This window comes from Tenebrio molitor, chromosome 2 (genome assembly GCF_963966145.1).
Source record: "Tenebrio molitor chromosome 2, icTenMoli1.1, whole genome shotgun sequence".
Lineage (NCBI taxonomy): Eukaryota > Metazoa > Arthropoda > Insecta > Coleoptera > Tenebrionidae > Tenebrio > Tenebrio molitor.
Genome location: NC_091047.1, coordinates 1,213,258 through 1,237,942, shown reverse-complemented (window position 1 = coordinate 1,237,942; position 24,685 = coordinate 1,213,258). Strand labels below are relative to the sequence as shown.

Sequence of the window (24,685 nt, the reverse complement as noted above, 5' to 3'; positions counted from 1 at the left end):
TGAATGCAAAAGACTGCATTACTCTATCTTTATTATTATTCAAGCCAACGACAAATATGTTTCACAAAATTGGTGGATGCGCTGGGATATTTTTAAAAACTCGAATAATGATATATTGTGGATGGTTTGAGCCAAACCAAAAGGAAAAAAGTGCTTTTTACATATTTATTTGCGACGAATCGATTGCAAGAAACTGCGACATTATTTAAGAAAATTGGAAATATGTTTCTCAAAAATGGTGGAGACTTTTCTAGACAAGAAGTAACTATATCTCCGTGACTTTTAGAGCTAGATCAAATCTAAGAACTGCATCTGGTAGGTCCAATCGTGACGAATCGAATACAAACGACTGCGTCACGCTACGTTGGTCAAGAAAATTGGAAATATACTTAACAAAAATGGTGGATGCCAGGACAATTAAAAAAGATATCTCTGTGATTCTCGGAGCTGGATCAAATGTAAAAACTGTGTTGGGTAGACTTTATTATGACAAATATAACGCAAGAGCTGCGTTACTCCATCTTTAGCATTAGTTGAGTAAACGACAAATATGTACAGGGTATTTCACGAGTGATAATAATCTCGACGGAATTGAAAATGCAACTCACAATACATTTGCAAAATTAACGTGGATATTTCTTTTTTTATTTAAAAAGCATAAAACATAATTGGATGTACAGTTTCGTAAATTTTGACATAAACATTTTTGACAATCGCTTGGTTAAATGAAATTGTGCATAAACGCGCGACGGCAGAAGCATTTTTATTACATTCGCCATAAATCAGGATTTGGTTTCTCATCGTTCGAATACCTTTTAGTCATCATATTTTGACTTTTGCGAAAATGTCAGACAAATAAAATTATTGGAAGCAAAGCCAACATGGATTCATAAGTTCATTTAAAACAGAAATGTATTGTGGGTTGCATTTTCAATTCCGCCGGGCTGATTATTATCACTCGTGAAATACCCTGTAAAAAATTGAAAACCGTCAGAATCAGTTAAGGTTCTGTAAGGAAATATCTTGCCGAGGAAGTTATTCTACTTGAGACTTTTAGCAGGAATCTTTGCGTCTGACCGCTTAACCAAAACCGCCTTGCTACCCTCACGCTCGACCGCCTCCACCACCCTCCGGGGCGGTTTTAATTGCGAGACAAATTTGCATGCAGCTGTGTTTGTGTTCGGCAATTTTCTTTCCGTTCGACGTTCGGTCTGTCTGTTTCGTTTGTTATGGATTCAGAGATGAGTTTTTTTCTCTCGTTATGCTAAAGACCCTCGCCTCGCCCGCTCAACTAAAAAGCAACAATGGCGACTTGTCAAAAGCAGCACTTCTCGATGACACATGGCTCGCCTTACTGAAAATTCCTTTTTAAACACGGCTCCGCTCCGCAAAAATATTCAAATCGGGTCTTGTCCTGCAGCTCTTAGCGCCAGCCAAAAGCCGACCGTTTCATGCAAATGAATCCGGGAGCTTTTTCGGTCTGAACCTGTGCCAGATATCGTCGAGAAAGCATTTTTTCGACGAGCAACACGTCTATTAGCGGGGGGTTGGCGTCACGAAAAGATAACCAATTTAGAGCTTGATTCTGTGCATTGCAGGGAGCAGCCGAGAGCTTTGTCAATGTCATGGCACGCGATCAGGTTACATGAGCTTTAAGCGCCGTTTGATTTATTTAGTACTTGAAAAGGTCGACGAACGTCAGGACGAAAATATTGGATTGGTGATGGGACCACCTCGGAATAAATCACCGGAGAGACTTTCCCGGAGTCGTCGCCTGGGAGGATTTTCACCTTCCGGGAGTGTTTCAGCAACAGTTGACTAACAAAATCCGGTCTTAAACGATTTACAGTGATGGGGAATGACCGCTTTCCAATCTATCGGTGTGCGAGCTCCGGCAGTTTACGACCGATCGTAGATAAAGTTAATTCAAACAGAGCTTTAATCTGGCCCGGCCGGAGACTCTCGAAGAGAAGTATGTCGTCAATCGGTGGATCGCTTCTTTGTTTCAGAGTCTGTCGACTGAATGTAATCGTGTGGGGGCGTGATGAATGGCGCGAGCTTAAAGCTCGCCATTCGATTTTTCCCCCTAACGATTATCCGATGAGAATTTTGTAATAAAGCGGCGTCAGGTGTCGCCTCTGAAACATCCCGGACGGGCGTATCACGTTACAAATTGCCGTTTTGTTTTTTTACGAATCTGGTCTCGAAAGAATTGATTCCTCGACCGGCGCTGAATGATAAAAATAAACGACTTGACGGTGTATCAAACGTAACAAGATTAATGTCGCCGTTTCGGCGACGATGAGAAACTTAAAAACCAAACGCAACAAGATTAATGTCGCCGTTTCGGCGACGATGAGAAACTTAAAACTGAAAACGCTCGCTTTCAGATCTCATCTCAGCCAATCTGCTTAGCCGAGTCTTGCGGAATTTCCAGTGATTTTCCGGGGATTGTCCCGTCTTTTCTTTTATTGCCTCTGATAGATAAAGTCCGCAAATATTGGCGGCGACAAATATTTGCCCGGATTAAGATATGACACCGTAATTGACCGGAATCGCGCCGCCCCCGCGCAATTAACGACGACGTCCTTCGGGAAATCTCTCCGAAATTTAGACGCGCGCCGCGAATTTTAAAACGTTGCCGACACCGAAAACAACGGCGAAGTTTTTTCGACGGACAAGTTTCAACCGTCCAATGTGGCCGCCCCCGGGCGCTTTATGTATCGAGCAGATGGCAGCCGCCGTAAAATAGACCATTCACTGGTGGGATTGCAGGTCAGCAGCGTTGACATCCGTAGCGGGATATTTGACGACACGAAGCCAATATTAAATTACGTCGTTGGAGGAACGAGAATGGGCCCGAGCTTGGTCTTTCGGGAAGAGAAAGGCCGCAAGCAGGAAGGCATAAAGCGATAATGTCAAGATTGGAAGTGCGGTTTGCCGGATAATGTACGCTCTTAAAACACACAAGAAAAAGCCGGTGATGGACGAGGGCGGTTCGCCATTTGTTGTCCCCACGTGGAAGGTTCAAGAACTGGTCGCGAAGGACATAAGAGAAGGATTAATGGAAATCGAATGGCCAAGAACTGGTCCGGTGATTTTAAACTTGGAAGGGAACGCTGCGAACATGCATCAAGCGTTCCAGAACTGTTGTGACACAAGAAAACATTGATTTTGGCTGTGGCGTGGTTCTCCACGATCACGGCGAAATTTATGACACCGGGTTTTCTGTGTAAAAAGAACACAATGAATTAGGCCTAAAATTTGACAACTGATCTGGATGGACTTTTTGAGAGGTTTTTTACGGTGGATGAAGCTTGGTCCAGAGTCAAAGGGTCCAAAAGAGTGAAGAGACAAGGATTTACCACTTGTTTGGAAGTTTCCTCTACTTACCGGAGCAGGAAAAGTTACGACAACAGTCTTAATTGATTTTATACCACGTGAAGCAAAAAAATTCGCAATTGGGGCAAGGATGAAAAGGGCAAATTGAGGTTTCTTCTATCGAGACATAATCCTGCTTGTGTAACATTCAAACGGCCTCTCTATTCACCAGATCTAGCCCTAAGTGATTAGTAATTATTTTGAAAATTCACTTTCGTGGTGCTCATGTTTCGGATTAAGTAATGAGCGGATAACGAGGAATATTACTCGTGAGGTGATTTTGTGTCACGAGCCGCAGGCGAGTGGTGTAATTTTTCCGAGCGAGTAATAGACATTATCCGGGAATAGAATACCATACTTTTTCTACGACTATGAAGAGAAATTGATAAATAAGTTTCATTATTAGGCAAACTGAAACTGACGTTTTAAAATTATTGCTTTGTATACTTGATACCATTGTATTAAAATTTGCAATTGGACTTCATAAACTGGTTGTTATGATATTTGCAGTGAGTTTTGAAATTATTATTCAACGGGCGTGCGTAATGAATCCTGTTATCCAATGAAAAACACTTTAATAATTACACTATTATTCAATAGGAGCAGAAATAAAGAACTTTTACGAAAATATCAAGGTTTGTTAGCATGGTTGTATCCAATGTATGAAGACCACCATGGAAATTTTATTTGACCTTTTGGATCGTGGGATTTTGTTTTGTGTCTGTCATACAAATGTATCTTTGATTTGTGTAATTTCGTAAAAGGTTAACTTATCGGTTATAGGTTATTGATCGAGGAAAAATACCCATTGTTATTTATATTTTTCGGAAAATATGATATACTCGTATTTTATGACTTAAAAAAATGTTCATAATTTAAAAATTGGTTTCAGAAATATAAAACGTTTTTATTTGAAATGAAAATTAGCTGCAGCATGGCAAAATGCAAACAATACGATTTTTTTAATCGTATTTAGACACGCACTACGGTAAATGATTTTTATTACGCATTATGTAGCTTTTTTTTCCACCTTGAATGCCACTAAATTAAGTCGGCGGAACCATCATTCAAATTAATATAAAAGAAGCCAGTTTGGTACTTATTTATACAGGGTGTATAAGGGTGTTTTTTAAATTTGGCATCGAAGTGGCGTTGATTAGAATGAACCACTCCTCTTAAAAATGACTGATTTTTCAAACTGCATATTAATTATTAAAAATACGCAAAAAGTGAGGTTATATTTGAACAGGTGATCAGAGTTGTAATCCGGTGGTTGGTTCACAATCGACTCTTCAACGCCAACTTCAAAGCCCCATTAAAAAAAACGTTATAAATGATTGTCTGGTCCAGCTTGTTTTTCAAATTTTGAATGTGCCACTTTATACACTGTGTCCAAAAAGTCTGGAACACCCAAATGAAAACATAACGCATAATTTAAAAAAAAATCTAAAGACAGGTCAATTGTGTTTTAAAAAAGATTTCTGCTGATATTTTCTTTTTCGTCTTTTTGATGACCTTGAAAAAGTTATGTAATTAAAAAAATAAATTTTTTCAGGAAATTTCTTATGTAAACTGAAATTTTTTTTTCCGTCGGGTAGACAATTAAAAGATGTATTAAAAACAGTAAAAATGCGACGTTGCCATTTAAAAAAAACCTCTGATGACATCATAACTCTTTCAAGGTCATAAAAAACAGCAAACAGATACACCATCAACAGAAAGCTTTTTGAAAACGCTAGTTCACCTGTTTTTGCGTTTTTCTCGAAAATCATTCATCGTTTCTATTTTATTGGGGTGTTTCCAGGCTTTTTGGACACACTGTATGTAGAATAAATTCGGCAAATTCTGAATGTCACATTTTCAGGTTAGGTTGTTGGCTAAAACCTACCCTCACAAATTTTATTGAGCTCTAAAACCGGACGTATTTGCAATTTGTATTGAAAAATACAGGTTTTTGGGGTTTATTAAGGATGAAACGAATATGTATAAGGAACGAAAACTGAATTGAAAAGCGCGAATAAAATGCCATAATGTCAGAAGTGACAGTTAATAATATATTAAAATGGGTATCTGTATCAAAAAAGCGGCACAATATTTTTTTTTTACAAAACTGGCTTGACCCGACAATCATTTATTGATACCCTGATCAGACCCATAGAATAGGTAGATCCACTGAATTTTTTCCGGGTTTTTTGTGAAAATTGATTCCAAGCTTTTTTTTGTAAAACTTTTATCAAACTGTTCACACTGACAATTATTGGCTTTTGATCAAGTTCACGCCAGGGTTTTTCAATGTGTGTCAATTCTGCAGGGTGTGGTGGTCATTTCGTCAATTTCACGATTTTTTCTGCACTTTTCTACTGATCAAAGACAAGTTTCTTATTGGATTTTTTTGCCAAAATTTTTATTAGGAGAATCATAGGTCCGCATTTAAAGTTATGAAATTTATTTTTATTGTTATAGAAATGTAAAAATTAAAATGTCTTTATTTTATTTAGTTCTTGGTGTTTTTGTATTTTTTTTTTATTCAGATTGTTTTACTATTTTTCACTAATGTAAATTTATTTTGCTTTCTTCTTTTGATTTTGTATTTTCTTTATTTGTTTATTATTCGGACCCACCATTAAACCTGTAATGAACTCAGACTGCACTTCGTTATTACGGGTATTTTTTTTATTTGGTTTGTTCTTAATAAAAGAAAAGTTTGGATCAAAAGACTTTTATTAAAAAAAAAAACAAAAATGGAATAAAGGAAAGTTTCTAATTTCACGCATTTCAATACGAACTTAAAGTAAAAATAGACTAGATAACAGTCTCTGATAACAGTTGAATCTAACAATATAAAACAGAATTGGACATTAATCCACTTTACTTGATGGCTTAAGAGCCACACACATTTATATTTTACCAGGACAATGCGCGACCTCACACTGTAATCTTCGTTCACACAATACCAATCAACTGAATGTACTTTCGATTGGAAAAGAGAATTTCCGCAAAAATAATTTTAGGCAGTGGAAGCATTCATTGTTAGCTTTCAATTTACTTTTTGCGTTCAAATTTTAATAGAACGAGACCTAAGGTCGACATTTCTCTGCAAAAAACTTCCAAAAACCCGATGTAACGATGTAACTGAAATGGTTCTACATCGCACCCGGCGCATCCACCATATTTGCAATTCAAATATTTTTTTTCGCTTTTCTCATATGTATCTCAAATTTTTTGTATGAGTCGGCGAGTGATTGTGATTTATTGAATAAACCTACAGGTGCTACACCATCATGGTTTGTACTGATAAATGGTATCGAGTTCATGGCTTCGCTCTCCGTCGCTTAGTTCACTTTGGACCTGTGGTTTCTAACTTTCGTAACAAAGTTGTGAGGGGTGTTGTGTTGATCTTGTATTGAAAAATATCCAAGATAAAAAATGTATTGTCGTTTCTGCGACGGGGATGATTGATGAGGGTCCCTCGGCGACGTTAAACAGGTGGCGCTTCGTGCCCGTTCTAATTTGGCCTTTGCCGACGATTCCGAATCATAATTCGTAGCGAACATGGGGGCCCGTTCAGCAGCTTTGATCGTGCCGCCCCGCTCCTCACCGACTATCGATTGAGGTGAAAAGTGGGTGAGCAAAACCGACTTGGTCCCAGATTAAAAGGTAAAAATTCCATTGGCATTTCGACCCATCATCCGAAAGGTTGACACTTTCAAACGTTGCGGACCTATCGATCTCCCACGCGAAGGCGCGAGACTTCGCTTTTGAAAAGAGCGGAAACTTGGGACTTACCTCATCGTCGAAGTTGTCGTGATCGGCCATGTCTCGCCCCAACTAGCGCCAAGAGCTTCAAGCGGCGGGCCGGCCTGACAAGAGCACCTCCTCGAGGCGGGCGCCCATTTCACGCCGCCAAAAGCTCCATCCCGTGGGAGTTATCTGGAAAAAACTCGCCGTTATCGCCTCGCATTCGTGTCCGACAAATACAAACTCGAGACCCAAGTCAACAAGTTACGAAGATTCCTCCCGGAGGAGGAGGACGCCGTCCGCACCCCCGACCGCCGGTCTCAGCGGTCGAGACTCGCCAGGTGCTTGCGGCAGGATTTTTTTTTAGGCAGGCCACTCACCCGATTGGTGTCACACTAGATTTGGCCCAGAAGCGGTGCGTCGCGGCGCGTCTTTCCCCCTCGACGACGCTGCCAAAACTGGTCGGAGCCCGGGTAAGACGAGCGCGTGCGCATTTCCGCATTGTTTATTATTTCATTTCTTCACATGTCTAATAAACCTGGACGCGGAGGAAAGGTCTTTGAATGGGACCTCTTTGTGCGGCCCGCTTTAATTATTTTAATGAGGGGCGGCGCGCGCCCGCCGATCCGGTTAATTTTTTCGGCGGCGGCGAACGAAGTGTCCGGAAGAAAAACTCGCAGATCATGGGCTCGTCATCGCATCGCGAGGGCTCTTCGAGGGGTGCACATTGGGGTGCGTGTCTCGAAGACGTTTAACTCGCGGCTAATCGCGAGCGGCCGATTAACAATGCCGATGCAAATGTAACTGGTAATTTGAAAGCTTCCAAAGCTCGCGAGTTGCGGTGGCTTTGGCAGTGGCGGGTCGTGACAGGCAGGGACGGGGGCGCAGCGACAATGTACAAAATGTTTGCCGTTTCTCCATTGATGACATGTCGAGAAGGAAAGAAATCAATGAATTAATAAATTCTTGAAGGAATGAATGAATCAATGAATGAGCGAACGGAGACAAACAGCCAGTCAGGCAAATATTCGAAATGGCGCTTTTTTTGAAGAAGTTTTCGTGAACGAAAAAGTTGACGAATTTTTCAAACGGCGCTTTTTTTTAGAAGTTATCATTCATTCGTTCATTAATTATATCGGGTGTTGATTTAAATTTTCTCTCAAAGTTGGCATTGAAGAGTCGATTGTGATCGCACCACTTGTCAATCTGCAGAGTAAAACCACAAACAACGCAAAAAGTGAGGTTAGATTTACACCGCTGATCCGTGATCTGTAATACGTGGTGCGTTCATAATCGACTTTTCAGCGCGAATTTTAACGGGAAATTTAATTGAACACCCGATAGTTTATAGAGATATACGCGTGACTTTGAAAGTTGTACAAATATTTTAACTTGAGATGGTACATGTTAAAAGAAGGCAAAATAACCAAACTTGCCTTATACAAATGTTAATGGTTTACAAGAAAATCAAAGAAACCACTTTGTTTGGGAAAATTTTCAAATTTGGCGCGCAGTTTTGACGAACGACCAACCAAAAATGTCAAGTTTTTCTGTCGTTTGAGGTTATGTTTGGTTTTAATCGTTACAGTTTTTTGAGTTTCATCGTGAATTTTGGATAAAATTTGTAAAGTGATGATAAAATAGTGCCTGCAACTTATTCAGAAAACAACAAAGTGAAAGGACTGTAATTGTGAGTAAAAGTATAAAATTAAAGCCACATTCGATTCAGAATCCCTCCGATGTCTTCACGAATTTCCTGAGCGGCGTTTTGAACGCGATGAGGCGTAGGTAAAACAGGGATCTACAACCCACACGTTAATTAAAATGACTGCTGGAAGTGACGCTCTTGGATTTCGTGAGGAATGTGTTCTTCTGCAACTAAAATGCGATCTTCTCGAAACGCCCGAAATCGCGAAGATCTTGTGCAACGTTTACAAAGGTTCGTGTATTGCGAAATATCCTTTGAAGCAACTTTTCGCCATAGATTTGCCGTGCTAGCTCTGAATGTTCACCATAGACAATATCGGTTTTCTCCAGGTAGGTGAAAGACAATTGTGATTTAAATTGAGGTTAAGATCGATGTTCTTGTCAAAATGACTTAATTTTGAATTAAATGACAACGAAAAAAGTCTCTGCTATGATTTATTTTTGACCCATTTTTCTATACAATTCAGTGCGGGGGCACATTCTCCCCCTTGATCCGCCTCTGCTTTTCCGCTTGTTGAAATTTATGAAACTGCCGCATTAGCGCGTCCAGATTCGGACTAGCCGAAGAATAATTAATTTTGTTCGTGCCTGACTGAATACTTTTGCATATTTCGCTTCCCTTTCTTGTTTCGTCTTTTGGGAATCTGATTAATATCTTATCCGCAGATGACGAGGCGAACTTTTATCGCCCACATTTATTTGGAAGTGGAAGTTACCGACGCTACCCCGATTTGCAGCGTCCCGTCAACGCTCTAATGTCGCAAATTAAACTTATTAATCCGGCGCCATCAAGGACAAGATTCCGACGCCGAAACGGCGTTCAATCAAGGCGGATCGCTGAATAATGAGTGCACGTAGACCTCTGGAATTTACATGTAAATTGCACCCGGATTTATTTGTAGATCGACCATTAATCATCGCGCGATTAAAAATAAAATCAAAGGTCGTCGGGAGAGGCGATCTCGTAGCGAATTAATCCCCCGGCGCGATCGTATCGCGTTTAATGTTTGTTACGTCCCGGTTTTAACATCATGTCATAATCTGCGCTGCAACCCCACTTCGCACCCTTATCATTGGAGGTAATTTTTCCGTTGATAGATTACGTGAGGCCGTCACGTCTCGGCGCTTTAATTAAACTGTTAAACTATCCAAAAGTGGAGTGACGTCGACGGAAACACGAAAACGTGAGACGCGCCATTATTCGCAATTACCGACCTCCGCCTGTTGAAACAATAAAGAGGCCACGATAAATGCGGGGCGATTCGATTCCGGCGGTTTTATTAAAAGCAAACAACCCTGGCGGACCTTAAATAAACCGGACGGACAGAAGAGTTAATGTGTTTTGCGTGTACCGTTCTTGTGTAATCGGCCTTTGTTAATTTAGCGAGGGTTGTTTGGACGTTTTTTACGCAAATTACTAAATCGGGACGACAATTGGGACATAATTAGGACGAGCTGGGAGTTTGCGAATCGATAGACTCGCGGCAAGCTCGCAGAGAACTGTAAGAACTCGATTTTTGACGGTGCTGTTGTCGGGGGTAAATCCCAGGTGGCGCTGCAACGTAAAGAAAGCTAAAGTTACTAGATTTTATTTAGCTTCACCAGGTCAATAAATAACGACACTTTTACAACGCAGAGTACTTTATTATTGAGAATTAACAACTAAGCCCTAAACTATTCGCAACTCTTCCTCTTGAGGGCGACCCTGATCCTCGGCTTGGCCCTCTCCTGCCCCAGCGTGATCGCCGTCGGACTGAAGACTCTAGTCTCGTGTTCCTTGAACACCAATCCCTTAACTCTAACACCCTCCACGTCTGAAACCTCACCTGCGGCGCGTGGTAGAACATCATGTGGTGCTGCACCGCGTTCCATATTTTGTTCTCGATGAGGAGCTTCTTCACGGCGTCTATGTCGGGCGCCATGAACCTGTCCTTGTCCCAGGGCTTCACCACGTTCCTCACCGTCGTGTAGACCTCCTCCAAGGGGGTGGTCGTCCTCAAGGGCCTCAAAAACTCGATGGCTTGGCACGCCGCCAGCAACTCGATCGCGATCACGTGCTCCACGTTCTCGATCACCTGGAGCGCCTTCCTGGCGGCGAAGCACCCCATCGAGACGTGGTCTTCTTGGCCGGCGTTGGTGCTCATGCTGTCCACCGAGGACGGATGGCAGAGGACTTTGTTCTCTGACACTGCGAACAATCGTGAGTTTGAATTTTGCGAGGGAGCGGCGCGGGGGCGAACCTAGAGCCGCCGCGGTGCAGTGCGCCACCATGAAGCCCGAGTTGACGCCGCCTTCTTCGACGAGGTAGGCGGGCAAGCCGCTCAGCGCTAGAAATATACTTTTAACATCGGAAGATGTCGTTTGGAGGCATTACCGGGGTTTATCAGACGCTCTGTGCGTTTCTCGCTCATCGAAGCCAGCTCGTGGACCGCTATGCTGAGGAAGTCCAACACTTTGGCCGGGTACTCGCCGTGGAAGTTCCCGGCGGAGATTATCTCGCCGCGGTCCGCAAAAACAATCTATTTTCATTAAGGAAAAAAAGTTACGTAAATGTTACATCGCAGTAATATTCCAAGTTACATCTCTGTTATGTTACACTCGTTACATAAGGATACAGGGTTGTCGGTGCCGCTATTCATCTCCGTCTTGATTATTTGTTGGACGAAATCGATCGTATCGTGGACGATGCCGTGAACTTGGGGACAACACCTCAAAGTGTAGGCGTCTTGCACTCGATTGCAAAATCTGTGACTCTCTAAGAAAATCTAGAATTGCCGCTTCCAGCTAAACGATTGTGTATTCACCTGCGATTTCCGAGGGATACGTGTCGGAGTGCAGCAGCGCCCTCAATCGCTTGGCCACGTCGATCTGCCCCTTGTGGGGTCTGATTTTTTGCACGTCAGAGTCAAACGCTCTCGAAGTACCTTTCAGCACTTCCAAAGTGAGCGCAGCGACCACGTCGGCCTGTTTGGCAATGTGCTGGGCCCTCTCCACGGCCTCCGCTCCGATGCTCGTGATCAGTTGGGTCCCGTTGACCAACGCCAGACCTTCTTTGGGCCCCAACTGCAGGGGTTGCAGCCCGTTCAACTTCAGCACCTACGAGTTGTCATCGCGATGTGAGCGTCGTGCCAGGAGAACAGATCAAAATGAGAAACGTACACTCACCCATTGTGTTGATTAGTTGCGTTAAAAATAAAAAATTGTTTGGGAAAAAATTAGGTTATGTTGACATTTCAGTCGATAATAAAGCGCGCGAGATTTAAATTTGACGTTTGAATAATAAAAAGGAATTACTCGTTTGGCGTCCTCCCATCCCGTCCTGGGACTCCACATCTTGCCCTCGCCGACGATCCCGAGCGCCAAGTGTGCCAGAGGGGCCAAGTCTCCACTGGCGCCGACCGAGCCCTGTTCTGGCACCCAAGATAAGCACGAGGCTGGAAGCTATGTCGATTAAAATTTCCATTGTACGGGGAGCAATTAAATACCGTTAAACGCGTCGATGAGGCCCTGCAGGGTGTTTAAGGATATGCCGCTGTATCCCTTTGCCAGGACGTTAATCCTTAATGCGAGCAACATCCTGGTTCTTGCGGGGCTTAAGGGATTACCTACGCCGGCGGCGTGCGATCTGATTATGTTGTATTGCAAGTCTCTGGAACATAACGGGGCGATTATGCGGGCGTGGGGGCGCAACCCACGACTCACTCCAGCTTTTCGACGGGGATGTCGACCGTGGCGAAGTTGCCTATGCCAGTAGTCACGCCGTAGACCGAGTGGTTGTCCTCTAAAAAAGTCTCGACCAAAGAGCGCGACTTGAGCACGTTGTTGATCGCCTCCTTCGACAGCTGAAACCGACCTGGAGGGGTTGAACGAAAAAACTGAATCGCATTACCTTGATCTTGAATTCTCCGTTGCCCAAATTCACCAAGAGCTCTGTGGACAAGTTGGACCCGTCCAGAAAAACGTACTGATAACAACGGGATTAGTCGAGTTACGGGGGCATAAATCGAGACACTTACGTTATCAGCCGGCAGGAAATTGCTGGGCCTTCGTAAAATTAAGGAAGAATAAAAGCAAACGATCACATTTCGTCGGTCAGAGTTTAAACACGGCGCGGCGGCTCTTTACGGTCGGTTTTTAATGCGGCCAAAGTGTTGCCCTGATGGCAATTTTAATATTTATGGAGGTTTCGTTCAGCCCTCGCAGGTCTAATGAATTTCGTTTCGGGCCACGGACCAAATGTTTATGGAAAGAAAACAAAGCGGGACGCACTGACGGACGAGGGAACGGCAAAATTTGCTCGCGGCGAGTTCGCATTTTTTTTTCTGAGATTGATGAAATTCCTCAAGGATACATGGGCTCCAGGACGTGCCTCAGCTCGTCAGGAATCGTACCGACGTTGATCTGAGTGTCCGTGGTCAAAACTGCAATCGAAAAGTGCATCAAATCGATAAAATAAAAATCGCGAGCAGGCAACCAACAATACACCGGCGACTCGGTCGGTCGATCGTTTCGCAATTACCTCGTCAAATATTTACACATTCATTATTTTTTCATTTGTACTTTTTATAATTAGCCTATTGTTGCGACAGATAAAAACTCACAGGAATAAACCGCAGCTAACCTTGACAGGTATCGACAACAACAATTAACAGTTTTGCATTGAATTATTATTCTGTTGGATCATCTTTACCGATGTTGACAAAATCGTCGTTATCCAAGACTTCGCAGACGACGTCGTCCGGGTCCAACAGGGCGCCGCCCCTCGTCTTCCTCACCTCTTGTATGACGTTGATGATGTCGTGCTCCTCGATCTTGACGCCCTGCATCAGCTTCTGGTACTTCCTCCAGGCCTCCTCGCCCAACCATCTCACCGTGTTCGTCCCTGAAAGGACCGAATTAGTCTCGTCTTATCTCCCGGAGGCGTGTTTCTGGGGCGGAAGGACTAGATAAGGAGCGTCGAACGTCACGGCACAATAAAAATTGTACACGGGAGGATCAGGATGATCCTACCGTCTTTGCACGGGATCTGCAGCCACTCGTCCTTAACCCTGGCGGAAACTTTCATGGTGGCAACGCTACTGGGTCAAATGGTGCAGCGTTTCTTTATTTCTCTCGATGACATTGCGTGTCATCGCTGATTTATTGCGGCTTGAAATCATGATACCGCAAAGAATAGTTTGTTGTGGACAATTGTGTCAGTTTGCAAAGGGGTTACACCAGAAGCCTGGGATTACCGCGTCTGGAAACTTTCCATCCTCCCTTTTCTCTTCAGTCTTTTTATAAAATTAGTATTTATAAAAGATCGCCTGATGTTATTTGTGCGGCGCTATTTACGTTCGGCGATGAATGAAAAACGCACACGAGATAAAACCACTTTTCTCTCTCTCAAATCTCTCACAGAACGTCGTCAAAAAATTTATTGGGCGTAAATAAATCAACACAGCGTTTTACAGCCTCACTATTTCGGCAAAATCCTCCATTATTTTTCCCTAAAAGCGCCTGCTATTACGTCATTAAAGGAACAATAGAGCATTCGCCGTTTACCAGATGTTTGCCCAACATAAAGTGATAAATTAGTCTCCATATTTTTTTATACAGCTTCAATGCTGTGTTATCATTTGACTTTGTGGTTCATGTGATAAACGTTGAACTAGTTCTGGTAAGAAAAAGTCGTTTCTGAACCGCTCCCTTGACACAAGCTGCGATTTTAGAACGATGGAATTGAAGAAATTGGTGATTTTTTTGTTGGTGTCTGTCTCGACGTCTCTGGGACAAGAAGCCGAAGAACCCACCGGAGATTATCTGGTTCAGCTGAAGTTTTCACTGAGGGAGGAGCGAGTCCCGTCCATAGTGAACTACCTGCTCAACAACAGCCTGGAAATGCACGACATCCAAACCGCGGACATCATCAAGTTGAGCAAACTGGATCGATACGACCTGGGGGAGATTCGCGAAGCGTTCAATTACTACAACATCACCCTCCAAGAAGCCTTCACCGTCGACTCTTTGGAGAACCTTCTCAGCTCTCTGGATATAGAGTTTGTGGAGTTTTACCGCAACCTGACCGCCAAGCTGGACGTGTCGACCGAACTCGGAAAGGTCCTGGACGATCTGTCGATCCCCGTGTACGACTTCTCGATGGCGATCCTCAACAACGATTACGTGTACGACGCCTTGAGGAAGGGGATCTACGACGAAGCGCACGTTAACCAGGCGCTGGCCACCGTGGGCAAGACCGGAAGCGAGGTCTACGCCGCCGCCAGAGACCTGGTCGTGAGGAAGACGCTTGAGCTGAGCGCGTCCGATTTCATGAAGATCCTGAAAGAGAACGGGTGGAGCCGTCACAGTTCTCTGGAGCTGTACAAGGCCTTGAACGTGACGACTCGTGACATCTACGAAGTGGAAAAGTTCAGGAGCATATTCGAGAACATCACCGACACCTTGAACAAGAATTTGACTCTCGGGGTGTTCACCGGACCGAAGCAATTGGCCGTGCACGAAGCGGTCTACAATCAATCGTTCAATCACGTCGACGGGATCACCCTCAAGATCGAAGCGAACGGTCTGGAGGTGAATCTGAAGAAGGAGAGCAATCTGGGGGAGAGAATTGTGGAAATGACCACGGTACAAGCCGGACAGGATCACATTGAAATCACCGAGAGTTACAACACGACAGATAGTTGCTCGTACTTGACGATCGTTGACGGCAAGGTAAGTGTGGAAAGGGTGGAAGTTGTAGATTTCACTGTCGAGAAGACCGACAGGACTCAGTTTTATCTGGGTAGTCCTCTGGTTTGCGGAGGACGCTTGTACGGCCTGGCCCGTGAGGAAGACTCCACGGGGATAACCTTCGACATCTTCTACAACGAAGACAATCCGCAAATCGAGGTGAACCCGCCAGAGAGCGGCGCAGATTCGCCGTATCCTCGCCTGTTGACAACTCTGGCGCTCAACATGTTCGTATCGCTCCTACTTCTATGAACTGTGTGCGAATTAAATATTTGTCGAGCAGTGTGACGCAGGTCCTTATCTCAATTCTTAAACATAGAGCGGTGTTGTTATTCTAGTCACCTGTTAAAATAAACACCTAGACAAATTAGATAGATGAGATTTATTTTTCCTGCCGCTTCCCGAAGCCAAAAACAAACATTCCGGATTTATTGGTGTTTACTTTGGGGATGAAACCGCTGACTTGTCCGCTTATCGATTCCGAAGAATATTTTAGGGGGCGGTCGGGGGATGATGAAATCGTAACAACCTGGCAGCCTTGACCCACTCTGACGTCTTACCGCAGATGAATGAGGCGAGCTCTGACAGGAGCTGGTTGCTCTATTCATGTACTAAAGGACACGTCGATAACTGTTGCGCAAAGCACTCATCACTTCGGGAGTGTAAGAAGTTTTATGGGGTGAGCTTCTCGGGGGTGGAACGGTGTACAGTTGAGAGGGAAGTTGGTGGCGGCTGACAGAGCCACGTCCAAAAGAATTGTGAACGCGGAAATACTATCCGATAAAGGGATATATGGGAGAAAGCGATCGATCTGCGGAAAATGATGTCAACATTTTCACCAGACACTTTTCTCGTACCATTTTTTCTCTTTTGCGCTATATGTATTTTCTATTGATAAAAGATGCAGTTCGAATCTTAATAAATTTTTCACAACCAAAGTATCTTGTCTGGGTCCTTTTGGACTCTAAAGCATTCATTATGACGGTTTAATTTCTGAAGAGAGAATTCTAAAGAAGTGCTGCTTGTTGATTTGAAGAAACGTTTCATCGGAACCGGATAAATCCGGTTGCTGCGAATAAACCAAGAGAGTAACGTCCACTCTGACGGCAGAAATGAATTCAGAAGGGTCCAATTACTTAAAAACCAAAGTTTCAGGTCAATCTGAAGACTTTTTTAAAAAACGAAAATTTTTTAAGGGTTCAGTCGTGAAATTTATGAAATTTTTAAGGTCGTCCAATTCAGTTGAAATCTGGCTATTTTTACACTTTGACTATTTTAAACAAGAATCCGGGCTCAGATTTTTGCTCCTCGTTCCGGTGATTTTTTTATTAATTTTTTTGTTAACGGCAAGATGGATTTTTCGGAAAAGGACATCGTCTCATTTTCCGGTTCGTAAAACTTCAACGAAGCCGAATTTTGGCTTAAAAATCATTCAATGTGACCAAAAAAGTCCAAGAAATCGATTGCTGCAAACCGCATTGACCTACCATTTTTAGTTCCGGAACTAGAAAACTCTGATTTGAAGAAACGTTTTATCGGAACCGGATATCCGGTTGCTACGAAAAAACCAAAAGAGTCACGTCCAATCTGACGGCAGAAATGAATTCAGAAGAGCCCAATTACTTAAAAACCAAAGTTTCAGGTCAATCTGAAGACTTTTTTAAAAATCGAAAATTTTTTTAAGGGTGAAATTTATGAAATTTCTAAGGTCGTTCAATTCAGTTGAAATCTGGCTATTTTGTCAATTTGACTATTCTAAACAAAAATCCGGGCTGATATTTTTGCTCCTCGTTCCGGTGATTTTTTTATTAATTTTTTTGTTAACGACAAGGTGGATTCTTCGAAAAACGACATCGTCTCATATTCCGGTTCGTAAAACTTCAACGAAGCCCAATTTTGGCTTGAAAATCATTCAATGTGACCAAAAGAATCCTAAAAATCGACAGCTGTAAACCGCATTGACCTACCATTTTTCGTTCCGGAACTAGAAAGCTTTGATTTGAAGAAACGTTTTATCGGAACCGGATATCCGATTGCTACTAATAAACCAAAAAAGTAACGTCCAATCTGACGGCGGAAATGAATTCAGAAGGGTCCAATTACTTAAAAACCAAAGTTTCAGGTCAATCTGAAGACTTTTTTAAAAATCGAAAAAAATTTTTAAGGGTGAAATTTATGAAATTTCTAAGGTCGTTCAATTCAGTTGAAATCTGGCTATTTTGTCAATTTGACTATTCTAAACAAGAATCCGGGCTCAGATTTTTGCTCCTCGTTCCGGTGATTTTTTTATTAATTTTATTGTTAACGGCCAGGTGGATTCTTCGGAAAACTGATTGACGATAGAATAAAAATACGAGGGATGTGATTGGCCGACAGTCATGAGTAGAGCCCGGATTTTAGGCAAAATGGACTATTTTTATTTTTTAAGGCACATGTATGAAACTTGTCTATAAATGATTTCTGGCTTAATTAGAGTAATTAGAGCCATATTTGATTCTGCCTATTCGGCCTAAAATGCCCTTTAAATACCTATTTTACCTTTTAACTGCCTGAACATGCCTAAAATGACCAAAAATCAATTTCATTTTTGCGGTTTTTTCCCAATTTTCGAATTCTGGGAAGTTTACGGTATTGAAAATGTAAAAGTGGTACCTCAATAAAATTTACAATGCTTTATGATTTTAAAATTTAAGGAGATGTAATTACTGAAATGTACAAAGTGCAGTACAATACAGGAATTACTTTTTCGCTTTTACGGTTGGGACCATGATGTCAGCGGTAAATACTCCGACAATACCTAAGTACCACAAACCATTAGACTGGACTGGCATAAATTACAGAGTTTATCTGTTTGCCTCTGTTCGAAGGGGTGCAGGTATACGCGGTCTAATGTTTTCTGATACTTAGGTATTGTTAGAAGCTTTAACGTTTATAAAATGGTCCTTGCCATAAAAACGAAAATTAAAATCCGGAAGTGAAACAATAAGAGAAACCTTAAGGGTGTCATTTTCTAAAAATTTAAGAAATATAAAATTAACCATCTCCTCTGAAATTTGGTGGGAGACGTAAATATAAGCATTACAAATTTGTCATTTCTCGTTTACTTTATCTCCGTGCAGTGGTCGTGTTTCTTGTGAACCTGTTTAAAGTGAACATAATGCCGAAACAAAAAATTAGTTTACGCGAAAAAATATTACAGTGGACAAGCAAGAAAGATTTATATGAAATAAAATCAACCCGAGAAATGTTTTGTAAAGCTTGTGGTAAACTGGTAAGTTAAGCATAATTAAAAATATGTCATTTTATATTTTTTACTTATTTGAAAATTTTATTTTTTGTAGTTTATATGCGAAAAAAAATGTCACTTGCAACAGCATGAGCAAACGGCCATCCATAAAGAGAACATTATGACACCGCTTCGGCAAACGTTGCTGACACAGAACTTGGAGGAATCGGCAAATAGTACATTCAATATGGAACTTTGTAACGTCTTTTTAGCTGCCAATATACCATGGCACAAACTACAAAATCCTGCGTTTCAGAATTTTCTGACAAAATATTGTGGTAGAAAAATTCCGGATGAGTCTACTTTACGGAAAAATTATTTACCAAAATGCTACAAAGATGTATGAACATACTATCTTTTAATATTTAATTTAAAATTATTTTCACTTTTAGACTATTGACCGCATTCGGAATGAGCTGGATCCTTTTAACATATGGGTTTCAGTTGACGAAACAACAGATGCACTTGGGCGATATGTGGCGAATTGTCTGGTTGGGAAACTTTCAGAAGATGAACCTGGAAAATCTTATCTTTTGGCGTCTAAACAATTAGAAAGAACAAATCATGAGACAATAGCTAGATTCGTAAATCAATCTTTAGGTAAGGGTTTTTCACTTTTTTAAATTTATTTTGATTTAAAATTTCTATGCGTAGAAATCTTGTGGAGTACCAGAGTTGTTGCTGAAAAGTTTCTTTTGTTTGTAACGGATGGAGCACCATATATGATAAAATCTGGTAGACACCTTAAGGTGTTTTATCCAAAAATTGTGCATGTCACATGCTTAGCGCATGCTTTAAATCTAGTGGCTGAAAAAATTCGCTATCAATATGAAGATGTGGATAATTTAATTTCGAACGTGAAAAAAATTTTCGTTAAGGCACCTTTGAGAGTTGAAATGTACAAAGAAAAACTAAAAGAAATGCCACTGCCTCCACAGCCAATTTTAACACGATGGGGAACATGGCTTCAGGCTGCTATGTTTTACAGCGAACACTTTGATTCCATTAAAGAAGTAAGTATATAAAAGATAAGCAAATTAATTGATTGTTAAACTGTTTTTAACTACTCACAGGTTGTCATGTCCTTTGATGGAAGTTCTGCTGTTGCTATTCAAAAAGCACAGTCTATAATGAAGAAACCCGGAATAAAAAACCAATTAATTTATGTTCGCAGTAATTTTAAAATAATCTGCGAAAGTATTACTCAATTGGAAAAAAATGGGTTACCTTTAACCGATTCAATCAAAATTGTTGAAAACGTATTTACCTCCCTAAAAAAATCTCCAGGCCCTGTAGCAGCAGTAGCATTAAAAAAACTTGAAGATGTTACTGAAAAAAATCCTGGATACAAATTTCTTCTAGAATTGGCAAGAATTTTTAGAGGTGAAGATGTGCCGGAACATGACACCAAAATGGAAGAAATTTATTACAAATTTGCGCCCATTACCTCTTGCGAGGTAGAAAGAAGTTTTTCAAAATATAAGTCCATTTTGGTGGATAACCGACAATGTTTTAAAGTAGAAAATTTAGAGCAATATCTTGTATGCAATGTAAATACGTAACAATGTAAATAACTAACAAACTTGTAGTATTGTATATTAATTAATAAAAAATAATTAGTAAATATCTTGTTGTGTGTACCTACTTAAAACTTTAAAAACACATTTTTTAATTTAATTAACCACAACTTTAAGGACCTAGTATGGCTTATTTTCAGTTTTTAAGGGACTATTTGCAGTAGTTTAAGGGACTATTTTAGGCACCTATTTCCGACTTTTTAATTGCCTAAAATCCGGGCCCTAGTCATGAGTTTCACTATATTCGGTCACTGGGCGTGGAATTGATATCCTTCTTTCATTGAATATCCAACAAGAATGCATTCGTGCTCTAATAGTCGTAGAGAAAATAAGTTTTTGGCGTCCTCAACTATAAATGACATGTTTACACATTTTGAACAGCTCAGAACAGAACAGAAATTAATTGTTTTCTTCTAAAGTCTGATGGCGCTATTTTGTGGTGTAAATCGTAAGCGTGTCAGTTATTGGTATAATAGATAACTTTCTGCCATTTCATTAATTACTTAATGAGTACTTAATGAGTCGTTGGCCAAAAAGATTAATGCATTACTAATGCGGTAGGCATTTTACATTGCTCGGTTTTTGTTAAAACACTCCCGCTGCGCGGTCGTGTTTCAATCTAAAAACCTCGCGCTGTAAAATGTAGCCTACCGCATATGTAATATAAATAACTATTATTCCAGAGTTAGAAAGACAGTCTCATTTGTTGTCTTAATAACATTATCTCTTCTGTATGTATGTACTGTGATTATGAGATCAGAACATATCTTTTATATTTACCTTTGCAAATACAATATAATTTTTAACTGCATCGTTAGTCTAAGCCTCAATTTCACTTGTAGATTTTTTTACAAAAAACCGTCGGAGCGGACTTGAAACAACCACAAACTGGCACCATTCGTATCACGATTTTTTTGTCCTATTATGTTTCCTTGTTCCGTTTTTGCCAGTTTACTTGTTGATCTTGTATCTTTATGTGAAGTGAAACAAACAACCAGCTGAACACAAAGTGCGCTAACGATGACACTTTTCTCATTTGAGCGAGTGTTTTTCAGCAACAGTGAGACAATCGACGCAATATAATTTTTCTTAAGAAATTAATTGGAACAAACTCACCAGTTTGGCAGTCGCGAATTCTTGCAGTGGAGTCTACCAAATGAGATTCCAGACGCACATTGCATAATCTTATCAACAATTATTTATTAATGTGATTTGGCTCCACGGAGGCGCCCTCGTCGTTAACAAATTCGAACTAAATTGTCAAAAACAAAATTTCGGCGCCAGTTGCAACAGCGTAAAAGTGAAGGAAATGACGGTTTGTTATTGACCTGTTTTGCTGAACTAGATATTTGTTGTTATTTTTGCAAGTGAAAGAGGTTAAGCGATAAAGTAAAGATGTTGGTTAGTTTTAGCTAAAAAATTATTTTTATTCTTTGATAAAATCCACAGAAAACACACAATCGTTAGTACAAAAATATATTGGAAATTTTAATTCTTGCAGAAGGTTAATCAAATCGTAATGCGCAGTAGAGTTCACAAATTTCTGACCTGATCAATGTTGAAAATCCTTTTCTCATTCTTAATTAATTAACTGAGATTAAATAATCCACTATCGTTAAAATAAAAACATAAATATTATTTATTTATTTTTAAATTCTTCTTAAATTGTTTATATTAGTGGAAATCATGCCGTTCCGGTCACTTTCTTGAACGAGCACTTCCAAAAATGGTAAGCCGTTTCTTGTGGACTCTCCTTCCTTTCGGTACACTCACTGACAATAGTCTCGATAGTCTGCGAGTCAATAAAAACATTATTTTGCAGTCGTCTTCTCACAGCGTCTGGCCTCAAGTTGCCACGTCTGTCTTGAAACCCGTTTTGCTTGTTGGAACAGAACAGAAATTCCTTCAGTTTTGGTTCGTTCTCCACCACACCATTAAAAGTCTCCAAAGCGTACGTCACATTAACGTTGGATTTTTGCAAACAGCTAGAATACATCTGCTTGAAGAGCTCGACCCCTCGATTGCTCAATTCCTGCATCTGTCAGATCACAGGGGGTTGAAAAAGTTACAAAATCGACAAATTTTCACTTACTTGTACTGCAGCCACTAAAGCGACAAGAACCAGGAGTGTTGAGTGTCTCATGGTGTTTATTTTGCAACAACTGAATCGACAATTTTGATTCTTGGGTAGTCATATCAAAGGGGGAAGGTTATGAGTGATAACTTCGCCTTGCCAAAAACATCGCCGAGATAAAGAGTTTGTTGGGAAAATACCAGTGATTGGTTGAGGTTAGGCAACACAGCGTGCGGGGCATCATTTGGATACTGCCGAATCTCCAGGTCTGACACCTCTAGATTTTTCGTGGTACGAACATTTATTATTTGCGGGACTGTGTAGTTTTTTTAATCGAACAGATTTACTGTGCCCAAGAGACCGGGTCGGATTTGTAATTAATTAACTGCAAAAGCTCCCAGAAGCTCCCAAATTAAAATGATTAATAGTTAATTGGATTTTCGGATGTTGGTAATTAGGAAAAAATGAGATTGCTCCAATAATCGTCGGGGAAAATTCGCCATTAAGGGATTCGAGCTTGCAAAAAGTCCCAAATTGGAAAGTTGTTGGGCGGCGTTATTGTGAAAGTTTTATACTTTTATCCTGGCGCCTCCGCCATAATATATCTTGTTAGCCGGATTGATCAAAACAGTATTAGGCGAGGTAGCAAACAAATCTAAGTCGCGGCGAAAAAACTTGAGCTTTTAGTATAATTTAGTTGGTCCAATAACTGATGCGGCAGGCCTGCGGACAGATTTATAATATTTTTGTATTTTTCTGCATTGGAGGGTTAAATTTAAATGGTGCGACCGACGACGGAGAAACGTTTCATCGCGCAAACAAATATTTGGTGGCGGAGATAAATATTTATGCAAAATTCTTCTATTTTAATCTCGTCGTGGGGTGAGTCTCGGCGAAGTCATTTACGAAAGCTCGGCTTAAAAGGTGTTTATTATCATAACTTGCGAGAACGGCAAGAATAATAAATGGTGTCGAATAATGGCCACGGCCGAGATTACCTCGCGCCCAGAAAAACTAGTGCCGGGGGTGCGTCAAGGTTTGCGTCCGGGCCCGGCTCTCTTCACCGGAAGCATGATGCGACTCCGACGGCAAAACTTCTTCGGCAATTATCCGACGAAAAAGACACCCCCGACAAAGGGACAAAAACCCTTATCACTGATTCAAAACGGAATCGAACACACCTTGTGCCGACGCTTGCGCGAGCGTCGGGACGCCGTTCGGGGCTCCGTCTAAGCTCAGTGTGCCGTTCAGCCTCGCCCGCGTCGCACCATCCCCGCTAAGGCTTACGACATCTCATGTAAGTTTGATGTGAATGCATGAAGGGCCGAGGAGCGGCGAGAATGCGAAGGGCGGCGGTTTTTATTCACCCCTCCGGAATTTGTGGGAACGCGCATTATTTATCCCCGGAATTCCGCCGGACTTTTGGATGCAAATCTCAACACTCGTTGGCATCAAAGACAATTCGGGAGCGGGACCGAGTTCTGTAATTGTTCCGGCATTTTTCCACCGCCTCCAAAATGTCTCTCTCGCAAACCGCCATCCATCACGAAAACTTGCTTCATTAAAATTGACCCGGAGCGGGCGGAAACTCCGAATTTATGGCTCCCAAGAGCCGCCCGCAACTTTTTCAATGACAAGCCGCCTCGAATTCGCGAACATGTTTGGCGTACGCGGTAATCCCTGAGTTGTCCCGATCGTGAAACATACGCCCCCGTCGACTCGACTCTCTTCCTACGCGGTCCAACTGGCAAATTTTATTTTCGAATCGATACCGCCACTCTGCAACGTTCCTGTTCGATATTTTATGAATTTTTTTTGGCGCGAGCGCACGCAAAGTTGGAATTTCAGCCGGTCGGGTCATCTGTCAATGACAAAGGGGTCCCGCGGGACCCGAGACACGATTTAAATGTCCCGGGTTGTTAGCGAGGCCGAACTGTCGAAGAGACGGATGTTTCGGCTTGTTTCACCGACGACACACTTAATCGTGAAGAGTGGAAGTTGATGATAATGTACTTTCCTACAAACCAAGCTTCCCATATTTTTTTCATATGAATTCGGAGCCTGGAGATAACGCCAATTCCATCTCCGTAACAACCGCACAAACTCTTTTAGGTTTATTGTTGCAAATCTAAATATTTGACGTTTGGACGAGCGTCCTGTTAAATGGCCCTCGATCCTTCGAAACGGACATTT

At 41.6% G+C, this 24,685-nt stretch overlaps 5 protein-coding genes across 11 annotated transcripts in view; 2 read left to right on the top strand and 3 right to left on the bottom strand.

The window, feature by feature from the left end:
• Positions 1–7,598, bottom strand: part of Dpp10 (Dipeptidyl peptidase 10) — a 34,075-nt gene extending 26,477 nt beyond the window's left edge. For 2 of the 3 annotated variants that reach the window (XM_069038518.1, XM_069038519.1), the window contains exons 1-2: positions 7,500–7,598; positions 7,168–7,311 (exon numbers count right to left, since the gene is read on the bottom strand). In XM_069038518.1, the coding sequence (XP_068894619.1) occupies positions 7,168–7,197 (30 nt within the window). In that variant the 5' untranslated portion in view covers positions 7,198–7,311; positions 7,500–7,598. Of the gene's footprint in view, positions 1–7,167; positions 7,312–7,499 lie in introns of those variants that run through there. The other variant, XM_069038520.1, reaches the window with a different exon arrangement.
• Cbp53E (Calbindin 53E) overlaps positions 1–24,685 on the top strand; it is a 107,785-nt gene that overhangs the window by 32,116 nt on the left and 50,984 nt on the right. The window contains exon 1 of one of the 3 annotated variants that reach the window (XM_069037044.1): positions 23,673–23,789. The exons of the other annotated variants lie outside the window; for them this stretch is intronic. The gene's annotated coding sequence lies outside the window, so the exon portion shown is untranslated. Of the gene's footprint in view, positions 1–23,672; positions 23,790–24,685 lie in introns of those variants that run through there. 3 annotated transcript variants of the gene reach the window in all.
• On the bottom strand, positions 10,450–21,679 carry LOC138122737 (histidine ammonia-lyase-like). 2 transcript variants are annotated; one of them, XM_069037031.1, is made up of 14 exons: positions 21,535–21,679; positions 13,517–13,708; positions 13,178–13,247; positions 12,843–12,870; positions 12,716–12,790; positions 12,529–12,668; positions 12,312–12,475; positions 12,121–12,260; positions 11,631–11,922; positions 11,442–11,581; positions 11,201–11,345; positions 11,067–11,153; positions 10,653–11,014; positions 10,450–10,602 (listed from the first exon to the last, which is right to left on the bottom strand). In XM_069037031.1, exons 2-14 carry the CDS (start codon positions 13,650–13,652, stop codon positions 10,501–10,503), a joined length of 1,881 nt encoding a protein of 626 aa, XP_068893132.1. In that variant the 5' UTR covers positions 13,653–13,708; positions 21,535–21,679; the 3' UTR covers positions 10,450–10,500. The 2 variants fall into 2 exon arrangements, with proteins under 2 accessions (XP_068893132.1, XP_068893131.1); XM_069037030.1 differs by lacking the exon at positions 21,535–21,679 and adding an exon at positions 13,837–13,987.
• Positions 14,356–15,927, top strand: LOC138122742 (uncharacterized). Of its 2 annotated transcripts, none has more exons than XM_069037039.1 (2): positions 14,356–14,485; positions 14,538–15,927. In XM_069037039.1, the coding sequence occupies exon 2, from the start codon at positions 14,542–14,544 to the stop codon at positions 15,805–15,807; it is 1,266 nt and encodes a 421-aa protein (XP_068893140.1). In that variant the 5' UTR covers positions 14,356–14,485; positions 14,538–14,541; the 3' UTR covers positions 15,808–15,927. The 2 variants fall into 2 exon arrangements, with proteins under 2 accessions (XP_068893140.1, XP_068893141.1); XM_069037040.1 differs by having other exon boundaries at positions 14,469–15,537; positions 15,583–15,927.
• Positions 21,821–22,671, bottom strand: LOC138122753 (B1 protein-like). The gene is made up of 2 exons (XM_069037053.1): positions 22,511–22,671; positions 21,821–22,456 (listed from the first exon to the last, which is right to left on the bottom strand). The coding sequence occupies exons 1-2, from the start codon at positions 22,559–22,561 to the stop codon at positions 22,103–22,105; spliced, it is 405 nt and encodes a 134-aa protein (XP_068893154.1). The 5' UTR covers positions 22,562–22,671; the 3' UTR covers positions 21,821–22,102.